A 15,448-nucleotide genomic window follows, 5' to 3' on the forward strand; every position below is an offset into this window, starting at 1 on the left:
CGAGCTTTGTTTTGCTTTGCATGTTGACGTGTTTGTTTCGGAGAAGTTTTGCAAACAAGATGCCAAGGATGGGGTTCAGGAAAGGTAGAATGGGCTAATACAACTTCCCAGTGAGAAACTACCACTTGACTTTGAGATCTGAATGAACACACTAATTGGAGAGAAAAGCAGTAGCTGCATCTGCTGATGGATATTGGCCCTACTAAGCTACTCCCTTTTCTGTCTGTAGGTGGCTGGCGAATACAAGTATCACCCTGAGTGCTTCGCTTGTATGAGCTGCAAAGTGATCATTGAAGATGGGGACACTTACGCACTTGTGCGACATTCCAATCTCTACTGGTAAGACGGAGCTACGCGCTTTGCCACAGAGTTGCTCCCTGTTGTACGTGTAAAGCCATGCTTAGGGGGCTCAGCGTGGTTGAGCTGAATGCTATGTTAAGGAATGCCAGGAAGCTGCCTATTGAGGGAGGGAGGAAGGAAGGAATGGTGTAAGCATTAAAAACTGTAGCTTATGGTCAATGAAAGGACTTAGAAGTGTGAGTTTGGCAGGGAGGGACAAGACACTGCCATGATGACTTTCTTCACTTCTTTTAGTGGAAAATGTCATAACCAGATTGTGCTGACACCGATGATAGAAAAACACTCCACCGAGTCTCTGCATGAGCAGCTGCCTTATACCCTGACCCTCATCTCCATGCCGGCAGCTACTGATGGCAAGAGGGGGTTCTCCGTGTCTGTTGAGGGTGGCTGCTCCAGCTATGCCACTGGTGTCCAGGTGAAAGAGTGAGTATGACCGGGTTGTGTGCAATGCACATGTCTGTGCAAAGAGAGCTGGTAAAAATTCTGCAGCGCTGCTGTCCTGCTAGCTGCTTTAACTGCTGGGACGATCTGTCCTGGCACAACAGGGACATATGTTGGCTAATAGCCATTTGTGTTTGGTCTCCGTTTTGCTCTTGTGATGACCTTAACTGATAACTTTATTTCTTAGTGCTGTCTCCTTCACTGAACACAAAACATTTGGAGAATTGTAATGGACTAACAATTTTTGCCATTGGGCAAATGAAGAGCTCTCCCCAAACCAGCTTGGACCTAAGCGCTTAATCTAATGGTAGCTCCTTGTATTTGTAGATTAGCATTGTTTTATTTCAAAATACCAATACGAAGGGAAGCATCAGAGATGAAATATTTTTTAGAATTTTGGCTAAACTGACTTCACACACACACTGTAATTCCCATGTTTAGAGTTAACAGGATGCACATCAGCCCAGATGTCCGAAATGCCATCCATCCTGCAGATCGAATCCTGGAGATTAATGGAGCTCCTATTCGTACATTACAGGTGGAGGAGGTGGGTAGAGTTCTGTTCTGAAGCCTCCTTCTCATCTGCCTTCCTACAGCTTTTCTGTTTCTCTGCACTGTTCTTCCACCCTCCATACAGTGTGTGTGCAGCTGTAGCGCTCGCGCTGACGGTAGGAATAAACGTGAAGACAAGCTTTGCTGCCCCTTCCAGCTGAAGAGGAAAATGCAACAGGTGGAAATGCAGTTAGGATGCAGTTCTGATTTTGTGGCCTTCAAATGTGAAGGGAGGTAGTAAGAATAATGTAGGGCTGTCACATGTCAAGAGGACAGAGAGGCTGTGAGGATTATTTACGTATTGCTAGTGAAGTCCACTGTTCTGATCCTCTTAGAGGCAACTGCTAATAGACATATTTACTGTTGGTGCTGAAGAGAACATTAGGAGCACAACGGACATCTCATAGGTAAATCTCCATGTAGCTTTTGTAGAGCTGTTCTTTGCAGCACTGTTCAGGATGGAAGCTTGTGTAGTTTCTGAGCACTTCTCAGACGATGAAGAAAAAAAACCCTGTTTTGTAGAATTGTAGAATATCAGGTTGGAAGGGACTTCAAGGATCATCTGGTCCAACCTTTCTTGGTGAAAGCGCGGTCTAGACAAGACGGCCCAGCACCCTGTCCAGCCAGATCTTTAAAATGCCCAATGCTGGGGAATCCGCCACTTCCCTGGGGAGATTATTCCAATGGCTGAATTGCCCTCCTGTGTCCAATCAGAATCTCCCCAGAAGTAACTTGTGCCTATTACTTCTTGTCTTTTCCAGGGAGTCCCTCTTTACAAGGGGCCATCCATCTTCTTTTTAGCCACCCTTTAAATACCAGAACATGGTGATAAGGTCTCCCCTAAGCCTTCTTTTCTGAAGGCTGAACAAACCCAGTTCTCTCAGCCTTTCCTCATATGGCAGATTTCCCAGTCCTTTGATCATCTTTATGGCCCTTCTCTGGACCCTCTCCAGCCTGTCCACATCTTTTTTGTACAGGTCACTTGTAGCTAACCAGAAAGAAAAGGATTTGGATAGTGTAAGGAACTTCTGTGTTGCTAGCTGGATTTGTCTGGTGGACAGCTGTGGTGTGTGCAACTAAACCACAACTATGGAGTGATCTCACGGAACTCTCGACTTTGATTCCTGAGGGGCATTCTGCTCTGTCTCCTCTGTCTCCTGTCATTTGTGTTGCTCCTGTCTGCTATCATCCTGTCCTTTGGTTTGATTTCAGGTGGAGGAATTGATTCGCAAGACAAGCCAGACGCTTCAGTTGCTGATAGAGCATGACCCTGTCTCGCAGCGCTTAGACAGGCTTCGTTTGGATTCCCGTCTTCCCACCCACATAAAGCCACCCATTTCCCCACGTTCCCTCTCTCCGCTGGACATCAAGGAGAATCTGGAAGGAACGCTCCGACGACGCTCCCTCAGGTAAAGACTTGCAAGTGCTGCCTCTGATCTAGCTTGCCTTTGCCCTGTGCTACCTGGCTCTGCTCTGTGCCTAGGCCTTGCAATTGCAAATAACTGCGGAGACATAACGTATCTCTGATATGAGCCTGGGTATAAACCATTGGCAAAGCAGGGGAGAGCTTTAGATTCTGCTGTTGACATGTACTCTCTCCATTCCCTTTCAGGATGGCAAACTTTCCTTGATAAAAATAAGGATCTCTACTTCTCACACAGAAAAGCTACAAAGTTTTACAGTTAGGAAATGTAAAGGTCAAATTTTTACCAGCCTTAAATGGCTGGGGAGGAACGTGTCCTTAATGGGAGTATGGCTGAGACCTGGGACTTGGGAAAAATTTTGTCTTCCTAGACTGGGGCACCCAGTTGTTCATTTAGTCATTTACCAGTATTTTACTGTTTGCTTAGAGACAGCGAGTGCTGCATCTTCACAGCTTCCTCCTCCACACAAAGCTCCACCTCTGAGTGGCAGTGCAGGAGATGTGGTGGTGTTAGGCAGCTCTGACTTGGAAGCTGCTCTAGGTTTGTAAAAAGCTTCCATGGTGCTGGGAGAGCACCTGGCTTTTGAGATATGATGAGCGCTGAAGAACATCCAGAAACTGGTCCCTTAGGAGCTAATGATGGGATATGTTGAACCAAAAGTTTCCTAGCAGCTTCCCTGATCTTCCTGTCTCCTTTGTTTTCTAGGCGAAGTAACAGCATTTCTAAGTCTCCTGGCCCCAGTTCTCCAAAGGAACCACTCCTTCTGAGCCGTGACATCAGTCGTTCTGAATCCCTACGTTCCTCTTCTAGCTGCTCCCAGCAGATCTTCCGGCCCTGTGACCTGATTCATGGCGAAGTACTAGGAAAAGGATTTTTTGGACAGGCAATCAAGGTGAGGGAGGTCCCCAAACATTCATCATTTACTTTGATTACAGCAGTATCTGCCTATCTTGGGATCCTTCGCCACTGTGTCAGTGGCCTTTGCTCTGCTGATAGTGATCAGTCTTGGAACTCACCTGGTTTGCTCAGTGAGATCCACTTCTCTGTTTCACTCCCTGACCATGAGCGTCTCTGGCCGCAGGCAGTTTTGGCTTTGTCCCTTTTGAATGTCAACCATCTCGAGCTCCAGAGTGCCTGTGTCACAGCAGGCACCTGGGTGAGGTGGGGGAAACGGGGAAGAAGCTGCATTTTCAGTGAGCGTCTTCCTTATGAAGAGGTGTGTTCAACACCCCACTACAGCATTTCTCACCCACCCTTAGTGTGGTGTGCCTGGGGGCTTACCAGGCTGGTGTAGTGACCATCTCTGAACCCCCAGCAGAGCCTAAATGGCTTGTCAGTGTGATGGCAGCGGTCAGGTCTTGCATGACTCTCACAATTAAAATCTCCATTAATAGCAGTTCTCTCGTATTTTATCTCTCTGGTCTTGACTGGGGGTGCTTCAGCAGCTTCTGCCCTGGCATCCCTGACAGCATCATGGGGCAGCTTCCTCTGTTCACCTCAGTTCTGTAAGCTCCTCAGTACTCAGATGACTATTCACCATGTTATGGGACTTGCCTTACACCTGTATAAACTTCAGGTGTCCAGCCACCATATCCATCTCAGTCTTCCATGGGAGGTGGTGAGCCAGTACTACACACCCAATGCTTTTGTTCCGTACTAATGAGCATATTTCTCTTCTCCTCTGCTCATAGAGAAATAACAGGTCCAGGTAAGCGGAACTTTTCCTCTGTCGCATGCTTTTGTCATCTGCGTCCCCACAGTTAATGGCACAATGGCATTTCTTTTAGCTCAAATTAGCCAATAGCCATCCTGTTCCGATGCATGCTGTGGGAGTTAAAATTGCCCTCTTGGAGTTTCATGATGACGCTTGTTTCAATTATGCTGGTATGTCAGCTTAAGAATTCCACTTAGCCTTGTCTTGTCTTTGTTTCTTCACTTCCCTTTATCTTTGGGTATTAGACATCCCTGGGTTTCATATCCCTGGCTGAAATGTGTAGTGTTCCCTGGCTTGCTACTTATATATGGATGCTTCATTTCAGATGGGAGCAGAAGAATATTGTACTCACGCTTCTGTTGTGTTATTCCGTGCACTCATATTCCACCTATGTCAGCCTTGCTATGTCCTATGGTTCCAAACAGAACTAGTGTGCCACCATGTTTGCAAGAACTCATAAGCTTCCTAAATACTATAACGGGGTCTTGTGTTCTGGAGTGCAGTTCTGGAGGTTTTCTGAGAGGCTTTTTATTTTTAAGAGTATGAGGCAGAAGAATGAGCTTCAGATTGACTGGTTTGGATGCAACAAGTACTGTATCTGGTCAGAATAGTTCCCTTTTGTTCCTAGAGAGAAGGTGATTGTTCAGTTACCTGGAGACCTTAGGGAGACTGAGCTGTCCAAGTTAAGTAACTGAAGTGGAGAGGATTTCCAGGAAAACCTGCTTATCAGAATTTGGACCCTTTCTACTTAGTCATGCACCCCATGCAAGCAAGGCAGAGCTGATTAAAAGAAACCTCTAGAACACAGCAAAATGCCAGGAACTAGTTGAATACAGGCAAACAGCTCTTGAGGAACTGGAAATGCTTTCTGTGTCAAGAGCCAGGAAGTTTATTACTTGATATTTATAGTGGATTTCTGTTTGTTTGACACCATGCAGGTGAAGCAACAGGTGGCAACACACTACTCGCCAGGAGCATGGTAAAATAACTGCGTCCTGCCTTAACTAAACAGCCTGTACATCCCAGTTCCACTTGCACATGAGTAATTTTGACAAGCTCATCAGAAAGTGTCAGGCTTCAGAGTCCCCATAAAACCAAAGCATGTAGTAATACAGTTTGGGGTTGTTTGGTTCGTTTCTGGTGCAAGTGAATGTTGATTCCTTGGCTGATACAGAATAGAGTCGTTAGAGTCTGTGTACGAAATATGAGCATCACGCTGGGCACATACTTTCTGTAAGGGAACTTGAGGCGTGCACAAGTACGGAACTGATGCCTTCAGAGGCTTTGACAACCTGTATGCATGCTCAGCCCTGTGCTACCTAAAATGGAGACTTCAGCTCTGGTTCTTGGGATGCTGTTGATCTCTTGGTATGATCCCTCTTGTCGGCTTTAGGTAATTTCTGTTTCACCTACAGAGTCTTTGCTGAATTCTGAAAGGAGGAATTTTCTGCAGTTTTCTGCAAATCCCTGAGCTCTGAATTTTCTCTCACTTATATCCTGCTCTGGATGGAGGGGAGTATTACCCTTTCTTTTAGAAGAGTTGCAAGAGCATTGGAGCTGTGTATTCTTGAACCTTGCCTGTAGTTGCGGTTTCTGTTTCCACCAGGTGACACACAAAGCAACAGGAAAGGTGATGGTGATGAAGGAGCTGATTCGCTGTGATGAGGAAACGCAGAAGACTTTCTTGACAGAGGTAGGAGCAAGATTTCAAAAAGCTTCTGAGCCAGTAGTGTGGTGGAACTGTCTTCCATCTTCTCCAGAGAGAGTGATCATGCCAGCAGCCTGGCAGGAATCAAGGCGCTGAGGAAGAAGTCACACAGGGGAAGAGCCGACATGAGCTGAATGTTTGTTGTGGTGAAGTGTGATTCACTTACACTGAGCAAAAGACATGGCTTCAGCTCCCAGTTCATTAATTTTTCAATGAAAAAAAGCAGCCTAAGTCTGAGGAAAATGGAGCTGTGCGCTACATAAAGGATTTATCCCTTGAGCCTTGTGCATAGATAGAAGTGATGAGGGCAAATATCTGTAAGATATTTAAGACTCCTGCTGTACTTAAGCTAAACTATTTTCTTGGTGGCTGCCTACCATGTTTTTCAAAGTCAGATTTAGCTTAAAGGCAACTTCCTAAACACCTGATGCTGCTATTCTGGCCCTGACACATGCAGTACAGACCAGATAGCTGCCCTGGAGAGCTCCCGTCTCTTCAAAGTTAGCCAAACTCAAGGGTGCTCTCCTTAAAGGCTAAGATCAGGTTAATTGCACAGCGTGAAAATGAAGAGGCAACGGCTAATTGCCTGCCTTAAGGTTGGAGTTTGAGTGCACTCTGTGATCTCTGGAGGGGACCTCCAGCATTAGAGTGTTTGTCACCTCAGAGTGGATCTGTCAGGACTTTTCTTTGGGGTGGGATGTCTTTGCTTCCCAGGTGAAAGTGATGCGCAGCCTGGATCACCCCAACGTGCTGAAGTTCATCGGTGTACTGTACAAGGACAAGAAGCTGAATCTCCTCACTGAGTACATTGAGGGGGGCACCCTGAAGGACTTCCTCCGCAACGCGGTGAGTATGGAAGCATGGTGGACCTCTCCTCAACGAGGTTGACAGTGTGTCATTGGTTGTGCCAGCCTCATGGTGCTTGTTGTTGATCTTCTCCTTTGGAGCTGTGTGGAAAAGCTGCTGCTTAGTTGTGGATGGCCAGAGGCAGGAAGGGCCTTCTCCCTAGGGCTGTACTGTCTTTCTGTGACTGCTGTAAGAGTCCCTGTTGTGGAGGGACTGCTGTCACCAGCTGGCTGGTAAGACAGTCCCTGACCGTTTAGGACTTGTCTTTCAGGACCCATTTCCCTGGCAGCAGAAGGTCAGCTTTGCCAAAGGAATTGCCTCTGGAATGGTGAGTCGGACTGTCCCTTTGTCACGGAGCAAACCTCCAGGGGCAGGGTTGGTTGCTTCAGCAGGGTGGTGTCTGACGGGCTGTGGGTGCTGCCTGACTGCTAGCGTCTGGTTGTTGAGGTCTGTAGATGTGAAGGGACATAGCAGCCTGAGAACCCCTAACAAAAAACTTTCTCCCTCTGTTCCAGGCTTACTTGCACTCCATGTGCATCATTCACAGAGACCTGAATTCACACAATTGCCTGATCAAGTTGGTGAGCTACACTTCTGTTCCCCACAGCATGCTGCTCCCCTCCCTGTTACCTTCTTCCCTCGGTTTTCTCTCCATGATGTTCTCTCTTTTGTCAGGCTTTTAGTGCCCTAAACAAGGGAGATTCATCTTCACATGGGATTTTCCAGGCTGGTCTGGCTTTCACCATTTCTTAACCCTGTTCTCTCACCTCTTTCCTGTGGTGGCATCTCCTACTATCAGTCACGTTATGGGAATTGCTACAGCTCTATTCCCTGTCTCAGCTATAAAATGTTGGGATACAGCTGCTTCTGTTCTTCTAACCACTTGATGCCTTGTTTTATTGGCAGTCAGGATTCAGACAAGTGTGTGGGTGCGTGCACATGTGTGTGCCCTCTCTTTTTGGAACGCTAGGTCACAAGATTTATGTATAGCTTCATTTCCTCAAGCCTTGCCCTTGTTTCACTTGGCTGGAATATGAGATCAGTGTGCGGGCTTCAGATGACCCAGGATGAAAGTCTAAATTAATTCCTGGCCAGGGTAGAGTAGGGAGTTCTGAAAGGAAAGGTCCAGGTTTGTCCTGGCAAGTGTAGCCAAATTGATGAGATTAGTGTTAGTGACCACACAGGGAGCAAGACAACGAAGAGAGGAAATAAGGAGTTGGGATCATGAATTGGGTGTCTTACACCTGTCTAGACAGCTCGCTACACTCCTCTGGCTGCAGGAAACCTTGATAGTTTGCCTTGCCATGTAGCTGATAGTGAACAGGAACTGCAGCCTCTTTGCTCTGGAAAGGAGCTGAGAGGAATCAGTGGCTTGTGCTAAACCCCCTTGTGTAGGATAAGACGGTGGTGGTGGCTGACTTTGGTCTGTCTCGGCTGATTGTGGAGGAAAGAAAAAAGCCCACTTTGGAGAAGCCATCTGCCAAGAAACGAACCCTACGCAAGAGTGACAGGAAGAAGCGTTACACGGTGGTCGGCAACCCATACTGGATGGCCCCAGAGATGCTAAATGGTAAGATACCGATACCAGGGTGCAGGTGAGGAGACTGCCTGTGGCAAGGTATAGGGATGATGGGATTACTGAAAGCTCCTGAGCCCTAGTAACAAACAAACCTATTAGAGCATGTGGTTTTAGCCCTGCTAATATGCAAGCTTATTTATACACACAGGGGCCCCAGCTGCACTTCTCTTGCAGTACCTGAGCTGGTAATCCTTGGAGCGGGCGAGGTAACGCTCCTGGCTTGGCAGCAGGATTCTTCAGGAGGGCAACAGACCTAAATTTGCTGTGATCCAGATAACGGGGAAGACAAGAGAGGCCTGAAATAAGACTGAACCTGAGATCAGTTTCTGTTATAGCCCCTTGCTTGGGACCTGCCCCTTGAGATACGGATCATTCAAGTCCAGGATGAGGCTTACGTGTTTTGTTGCTTAGATCCAGGGAGAAGCTATCTGCTGCCGGGTTTGCTGAAGCCTCAGGATTGGGGGTAGAGTTGTCAAAGTGCAGGGAAATCTGGGCTTCGGCATGCAGCCCTCAGTTGCGTTAAGGACGAACTATGTCCCCAGGGGGAAGAGCTGCCCCTGCAGGAGTTGAGGTAAGGGTGACATACAATGGACACCATTTCCTCTTAGTGAGTGGGTCTGTCTGACCAGGCTGGACACTTTGGCTACCTATGATATGATATGATATCATATTGTCCAACAGAGTCCACCAGGGAAGGGAGAACTGGGCTTCTTTCCCCCAGCTCAACTCCTCTCCATGTTGTTGTGTTTTCCTCCTCTCGAGGCCTACAGGCCCTACTGGATTCACAGGCTGCTTCTCAGAGCCTGTCTCAGACCTGGCATTTGTCGAGAGAACAGCAAGAGCACAGTCTGACATCACCTCTGAAAGCAAGGCTGTTTACCAGATCCTGGCTTGGGAGGGGCGGGTCTGTAAGCAGAGAATGGCGTGCTGGAGCCACTCTGCTTTCCCAGATTCGAAGTGCTGTTAGCGTGTAATTTATTATCTCTGCAGTCACTGCAGCAGGGACTGGGCACTCGCTGGCTGCTGGGGAATCCAAACACCGACTCGTGCACTGTAGAGGTGCGCTAGAACAGCAGTCAGTGGGACTGACTGGAAAAGGAAAGCAGAAGGAAAGGAAAGAAGCGGGAAAGCAGAAGCTTTCCATAGTTACCCTTAGCATTTGTTCAGACCTTTGATACACAAGGCTTCTCCGTGTCATCCTGTAATTCCCTGGTAAGAAAAGGAAGCGAGGTTAAAATATGTGATGGCACTGTACAGGAAGGCGCAGTTGGTATGCATATTTTTGAGGCAACAGACGCTGCTCAGATTTAAGCCTTGCTGTCTCCTGTTGTAGAGCTCGTCAGAGAACAGGCTTAGTTCAGCTTTGGACTGGCAGCTGCTGGAATAGCTGGATGGGGAAATGTTTCTCTCAGAGCTGAGCATCTTATGTTTCCTGCAGGACAGAGCTACGATGAGACAGTAGACATCTTTTCATTTGGGATTGTTCTCTGTGAGGTAAGACCAGGATGTCACACAGTTATCTTCAACGGAAGTCTTCCCCACTGCCATCTCCTCGCACACATTGTGTCGGCCAGCTCTCTGTATCTGAGTGTGCAGTCTGTGACCGAAGGCCACAGTGAATTAGGCTGGGAGTACAAGTCTACCCTGCCTCTGTTCCCTCAGGGACCTTGTAACTTTTTGGCCCCGGAGAGAGTTTCTTGCTGGACTGAAAGAAATAGAGAGGTTCCTCCTGGATTGAGAGAAGCTGTAAAAAAGTCTGTCAGGTTCTGATTGAGCCCTGGTGTCCATTTAAAAGTAGACAAGTTCCTTAAAACTGTGATATATTTTCTTTTTCTGCTGCCTCGTTAAAAGAACAATCAGCTGTATAATCTCAGCAAATTCAGGGCCTCCACTGGGGATGGCACTTCAGAGAAGGGAAACTGAAACCCTTTGCAGCTTGGCTAGTGAAGCTTGCACCCTGCAGTCGGTTGGCTTCGTTTATCTCAGTCAATGCAGCCTTACTGTTATATCAGGCTTTGCTGTCTGCAGAGAGCACCACTGCAAAGTATTTTCAGTTTAAAAGGTGTGTAAGACAGTGGAAATACAGATGAAAGGCAGGTGGTTATGTGTACAGATAACAGCAGTTAAAGGAATATGAGGGGAGACCAGCAGTTTCATCTTCAGCATTTGGATGAAGGGGACAAAGAAAATGTATGTGCATAAATCTTTGCGGCCTCATCTGGAGCTCTGTTTACCCTGGGCCCTCCTCTCAGAGAATGCTGTGGTTGTGAGTGATAGATTTAGGAACTTGAAAAATCTGTATGCGGGACTAAAACAATTGTTTCATCTAGAAAAAAGACAAATAAATGGGTAGTAGCATATGAACATTTTCCTTGTCACCAAAATAAGGACACTAAAAAAAGAAGCTACGCACTCAAACAGATAAAGAAATAACCCTGCCAAAGCATACAATGGGCGTTCCGCTGTAGTTACAGGATGTGGTTCTCCTTCTGAGTTATTGGCATAGAGAAGCCTGGGTGGTTATAAATAACGCCCTCTTTGTGACAGCTGATGAGGCTTTAAATGTAATACTCTTCCTCATGTGGGAGTCTATATTGACATTGACCTTGTCTGCGTCCAGATCACCCCACAGCTCTCCGCTGCGGGTTCCTTCCCCCTTACTACACTTTTGAGTCCCATAGTGCTGGAGGTGGTGGGTGCAGCTCACACGGTAGGTGGTGATTGCTGGGACTTCTAAGTGCTGGAGCAGGGCTTCTCTGTTCCACCCAGCCATCTCCTCCTCTCACCTGCAACCTCCTGGGCCTTGGCTACAGTGGTTCTTCTCTCTGCCCTTACCCTCTGGCTGTGGGTGGGGTTGAATCTGCCTGTAACAGAGCAACTCTGGTGCGTTGACTTCACAGCGTTGTTCAGGACAAGCTCCGTAGACAGAGGAGCTTTGCTGGTGATGTGGTAAGATTATGTGAGAGGGGAGAGCTGGGATGGTGGTGCAGGTTGTGTTGATGGCTTGTGATCAGGATGGGCTATGTCATCCCCAGTAGCTGACCCAGCAGCAAGACTCTGTCAGGCTCTCTGGGAGGTGCACAGCATCCTGTATTTTCTAGCAGAGAGACCCTGGGGAGAAAGAGAAGCGTGTGGGCCTTCCTTCACAACAGTGGCCACATCACCAGGTCTTGAAAAAGTTTCATGTGAAGTTTGCCTGTACACGGTGCCTCGCTCATTCCCTTATGTGACTGGCCCCTTTGGAAAGGAGGAGCAGTGTTTCTGCTCTTCCTTTTTCTCCCTATCGGTTTGAAGGAGCCCCTGCCTGTTGCTGAAGTTCCCTGTTTGTTAACCCTCTGGAAATGTTGCCGTGCTGAAGCACTTCTCTCCTTTTTCCCTAGATCATAGGCCAGGTTTACGCTGACCCAGACTGTCTCCCACGCACACTGGATTTTGGCCTTAATGTCAAGCTGTTCTGGGAGAAGTTTGTTCCTGCTGACTGTCCTCCAGCCTTTTTCCCTCTGGCTGCTATTTGCTGCAGATTGGAACCAGAGAGCAGGTAGGTTTGGGGTCTGGAGGACTCCTCTTTGTAACCCTGGAGGATGTGTCCGTCTCCCCTTAGAAGGATCGGTCTGCACAGAGGGTGGAAGAGGGCTGCATTCCTGGTGGGAGTGCTCGAAGGCTTTCACATGAGGAGAGACTAACGCCTCATCAGCTTGGGAGAGAGACCGCTGTATATGGTAGAGGGCTCTGAAACCATTTCTGGGACTGGGTAAAGCAGGAGTGATTGTTCAGGGTTTCTCATGTACAAGAAGTAGGGGCAGACCTTGGCAGCAGCTCTGAAAGGTGAATACTTAATTAGATTTCAGTTGCGAAACTCGTAGCTTCAGAACAGTGTTGATGCCAAGCGGGCTGCAAAAGAGCTGGACCTCCCTGGTAAAATCGGCTGTAAAACCCCAGGTAGCCCAGACAGACGGTATCTTTGCAGCCTTGGAAGCTGAATGGGGAGGGATCGTGTCCCTGTTCACACTTCTGTGCACGGGACAGTGACCTGGACGGACAACTGGCTCAGCCTTTCTAGATGCTCTCCTGCCTCCTCTTTCCCACTCACATGTACTCACTGCTGCTTCTAGGCCCCCTTTTTCCAAGCTGGAAGATTCCTTTGAAGCTCTCTCTCTCTACCTGGGAGAACTTGCCATCCCGCTTCCGTCTGAGCTGGAGGAGCTGGACCACAACGTGAGCGTGCAGTATGGACTGAACCGTGACAAGCTACCTGAAAACACACCCTAGTCAGCTCGTCCTGCCGCCTGCACCATTTCCATGGGAGCTGAGATGAGCAACAGGGAGGGATGCACACTTCAGCCACTTCCAGGGCATTAACGGGGCACCAAGCTGTGCGTTTGCTGCATTGCCTCTCTCTCCCCACCCAGAACCCCTCCTCTCGGACATCCTGATTCACTGTGGATTTCTGGCATGTTTCAGAAGCAAGAAGAGCTGTTTCCTGCCAACTGCACCTAGGAAAGCTGCTCAACACTTAATTTTCAGGCTAGAGAAATGTTTCTCTGGCCTTTTCAGGCTTCTTTACTGTGGTGCCTTAGAACTTGGCTGCAAGCTGTGAAGCCACCATGGCCTGTCTGCTAGGGAGGGAATTGCTGTAGGAGACTCTCCTGGGCAAGGACCAGCACTTCTGGAACTGCTTCTCCCCCTGACAACCCTGCTCAGAACGCTGGGGAAATTGGATATCCAGCAAAAGGCCCCACCGGGACAGCGTGTGTGTGTGTAATGTGTGTGTATATGTTTGTGCATGTGTTTTCCAGAACAACCCACTGAGATTTTGACCTCCAATGTGCATCAGGGGAGGGAGTGAAAAGCCCCAGGAACTGGGCAGCTCTCCTGAAATACCTTGTCTGTGGGGAAGCGTGTATGAATTTTTGTTTTGGTTTGGTTTTGTGGCTTTTTTTCCTCCTCTGTCTCCGAATACCTCCAACAGCCTGCCTAGAAACACTAAGACTTAGCTCTGCTTGCCCCTTCAGATGGTGAACAAGGCAGGCAGCAAATGAGCCACTTGAGCATCTTCAGACCCTGGGCCTGCACACTGAGCTTGTTTGCCCAAGAACCTTAACCTAGGTGAAAGTATTTGAACGTGAATGTGTAGAACTGCACTAGGCACTGGCTGTGGACGTGAGGTGACAGAAAGAGTGGCAGAAGGTGCTCTTGAGAAAGCCAAAGGTCTGAAGTGGCTCAGACTTTGTGCACGGACGATGGGAAAAGGAGATATGCCCAAGGTTACTTAAAGGGTGGACTTGTCATGAACAGAAAAGTGCTGGAGAATGTCCCATTCTCCCAGGAGTGGCAGCTGGAGAACTAGTAATTCAGTTGCCATTACCTCATCCTTTCCTGCAGGCTCTGCAAGTTGCTCCCTTTGAAGGTCGTTCTTGCAGCTGCTGCTGCAATACCTGAGCTGATCCTCCAAGCAGAAACTTTCCTCAGGGTCATTCCCTGCTTTGGGGGAGAAAGAAGGGCTTGGAGTTATTGGGAGGTGGGTGGGGATGTATTTTCTTCCAGCACTTCTCTTCTGCCTCCCTCGGTGGGAGAAGGAAGCAAGCTACTGCTGCAGTAGCTCGCGTGTGGTTGGCAGAACTTAACAAAAAGCTGGCTCGAGTCCTGCTCTTAGGTTTCACAAACATCTTGGTTTAACTGGATTTTTTGTGTGCTCCTTTTCCCCCCCCTCCCTTCGGTATTGAGTGGTGGGGAATGGGTGTTAGTCTTTGCTGTTACTTTGATTTCCTCCCCCTACCCATGAATTAAAAGTATTATGTAAAATAACATGGGGCCAGCCCTCACCTGACAAAAGGTGTGTGTTTGGGGGGTGTTTTTAGTGTCTGTAGTGGTGTTTTAGAAACACTGGGGACTCCCTGTGCTGTGAATCAGCAGAGGAGCCTCTTTAAACTGGGTCCAGTGGATTCAGGATTGTTAATAAGATTTGCCCTTTCTTTCCCCCTCCCAGGCTGGTTTGTGAGGGGAACCCCTGAAGGGGGGAGTCCTGGGTGATGTGTGGGTGGGGTTTATGAACTGTGATTTGCACAGCTCCATGTTCTAACTAAATTAAAAAGCAGTAAATGTATGCCATGAAAACAAGGTTGTGTTGTCTCTGTGTTACACAAAGCAGGAAGCTGTAACTTTCTTGGGTTTCTATTGTTGTCACAATGTGGCAACATCAAACCTGCACAGACGGGGTAGCGTCTAGAACGCCTGTTCTTGAACAGAGGACTCTGCCACATTTACAGAACTATACAGACGCAGCGCAAGTGCTCTACAGAACTATTTACCTGGAGCAATGGAAAGGGAAGAAGTTGCCAAGCTTTGTTGGTTGTTGCGGTTTTTTTTTAAGGGTGGACAGGAGACACCAGAACATGGAGCCTCTCTCCATTTTCCTTTTCTGATCCAGGGATAAAAATACAGCCTGTTCTTGGAAATCTGTTATTCTAAAATAGGGAGTTCAGGGGGCATTTGTTAAGGCAACAACTGAACGAAAATGCTGGCTATGTCAGCGCTTCCTGTAACCTGCTGTGCTCATCTCCATCCCACTTTCTGAGGCAAGGCCCAGAGACAGAGCTGCTGCTGAGGCACCACAGCAGAACTGCCCTGCGTCATGCAGGAAGGGGCTGTAACAGGGCACCTGCCCACGGGCCAGCCTGCTTCATCAGCACAGCTCACACCCCCACAGCTGCTTCTCAGGAAGCGCCCAAGACAGCTGCCAGCAGCAAGGAGACAGCTCCGTGCCCCTGTAGTGCTGGGGAGCCGAGGCGCTGCTTGTAGGGATTTACCTTTGAGCCTGGCAAACT

At 48.2% G+C, this 15,448-nt stretch overlaps 1 protein-coding gene across 3 annotated transcripts in view; it reads left to right on the plus strand.

Moving 5' to 3' along the window:
- LIMK2 (LIM domain kinase 2) overlaps positions 1 to 14,782 on the plus strand; it is a 32,389-nt gene extending 17,607 nt beyond the window's left edge. For all 3 annotated transcript variants that reach the window (XM_037404807.1, XM_037404962.1, XM_037404876.1), the window contains 13 exons: positions 230 to 339; positions 595 to 783; positions 1,243 to 1,348; positions 2,566 to 2,762; positions 3,483 to 3,669; positions 6,098 to 6,184; positions 6,914 to 7,045; positions 7,317 to 7,373; positions 7,561 to 7,626; positions 8,441 to 8,615; positions 10,063 to 10,118; positions 12,005 to 12,162; positions 12,737 to 14,782. In XM_037404807.1, the coding sequence (XP_037260704.1) occupies positions 230 to 339; positions 595 to 783; positions 1,243 to 1,348; positions 2,566 to 2,762; positions 3,483 to 3,669; positions 6,098 to 6,184; positions 6,914 to 7,045; positions 7,317 to 7,373; positions 7,561 to 7,626; positions 8,441 to 8,615; positions 10,063 to 10,118; positions 12,005 to 12,162; positions 12,737 to 12,893 (1,677 nt within the window). In that variant the 3' untranslated portion in view covers positions 12,894 to 14,782. The remainder of the gene's footprint in view (positions 1 to 229; positions 340 to 594; positions 784 to 1,242; positions 1,349 to 2,565; positions 2,763 to 3,482; positions 3,670 to 6,097; positions 6,185 to 6,913; positions 7,046 to 7,316; positions 7,374 to 7,560; positions 7,627 to 8,440; positions 8,616 to 10,062; positions 10,119 to 12,004; positions 12,163 to 12,736) is intronic.
- The last annotated feature ends 666 nt before the right edge of the window (positions 14,783 to 15,448 follow it).

The sequence above is a fragment of the Falco rusticolus genome, chromosome 1 (genome assembly GCF_015220075.1).
Source record: "Falco rusticolus isolate bFalRus1 chromosome 1, bFalRus1.pri, whole genome shotgun sequence".
Lineage (NCBI taxonomy): Eukaryota > Metazoa > Chordata > Aves > Falconiformes > Falconidae > Falco > Falco rusticolus.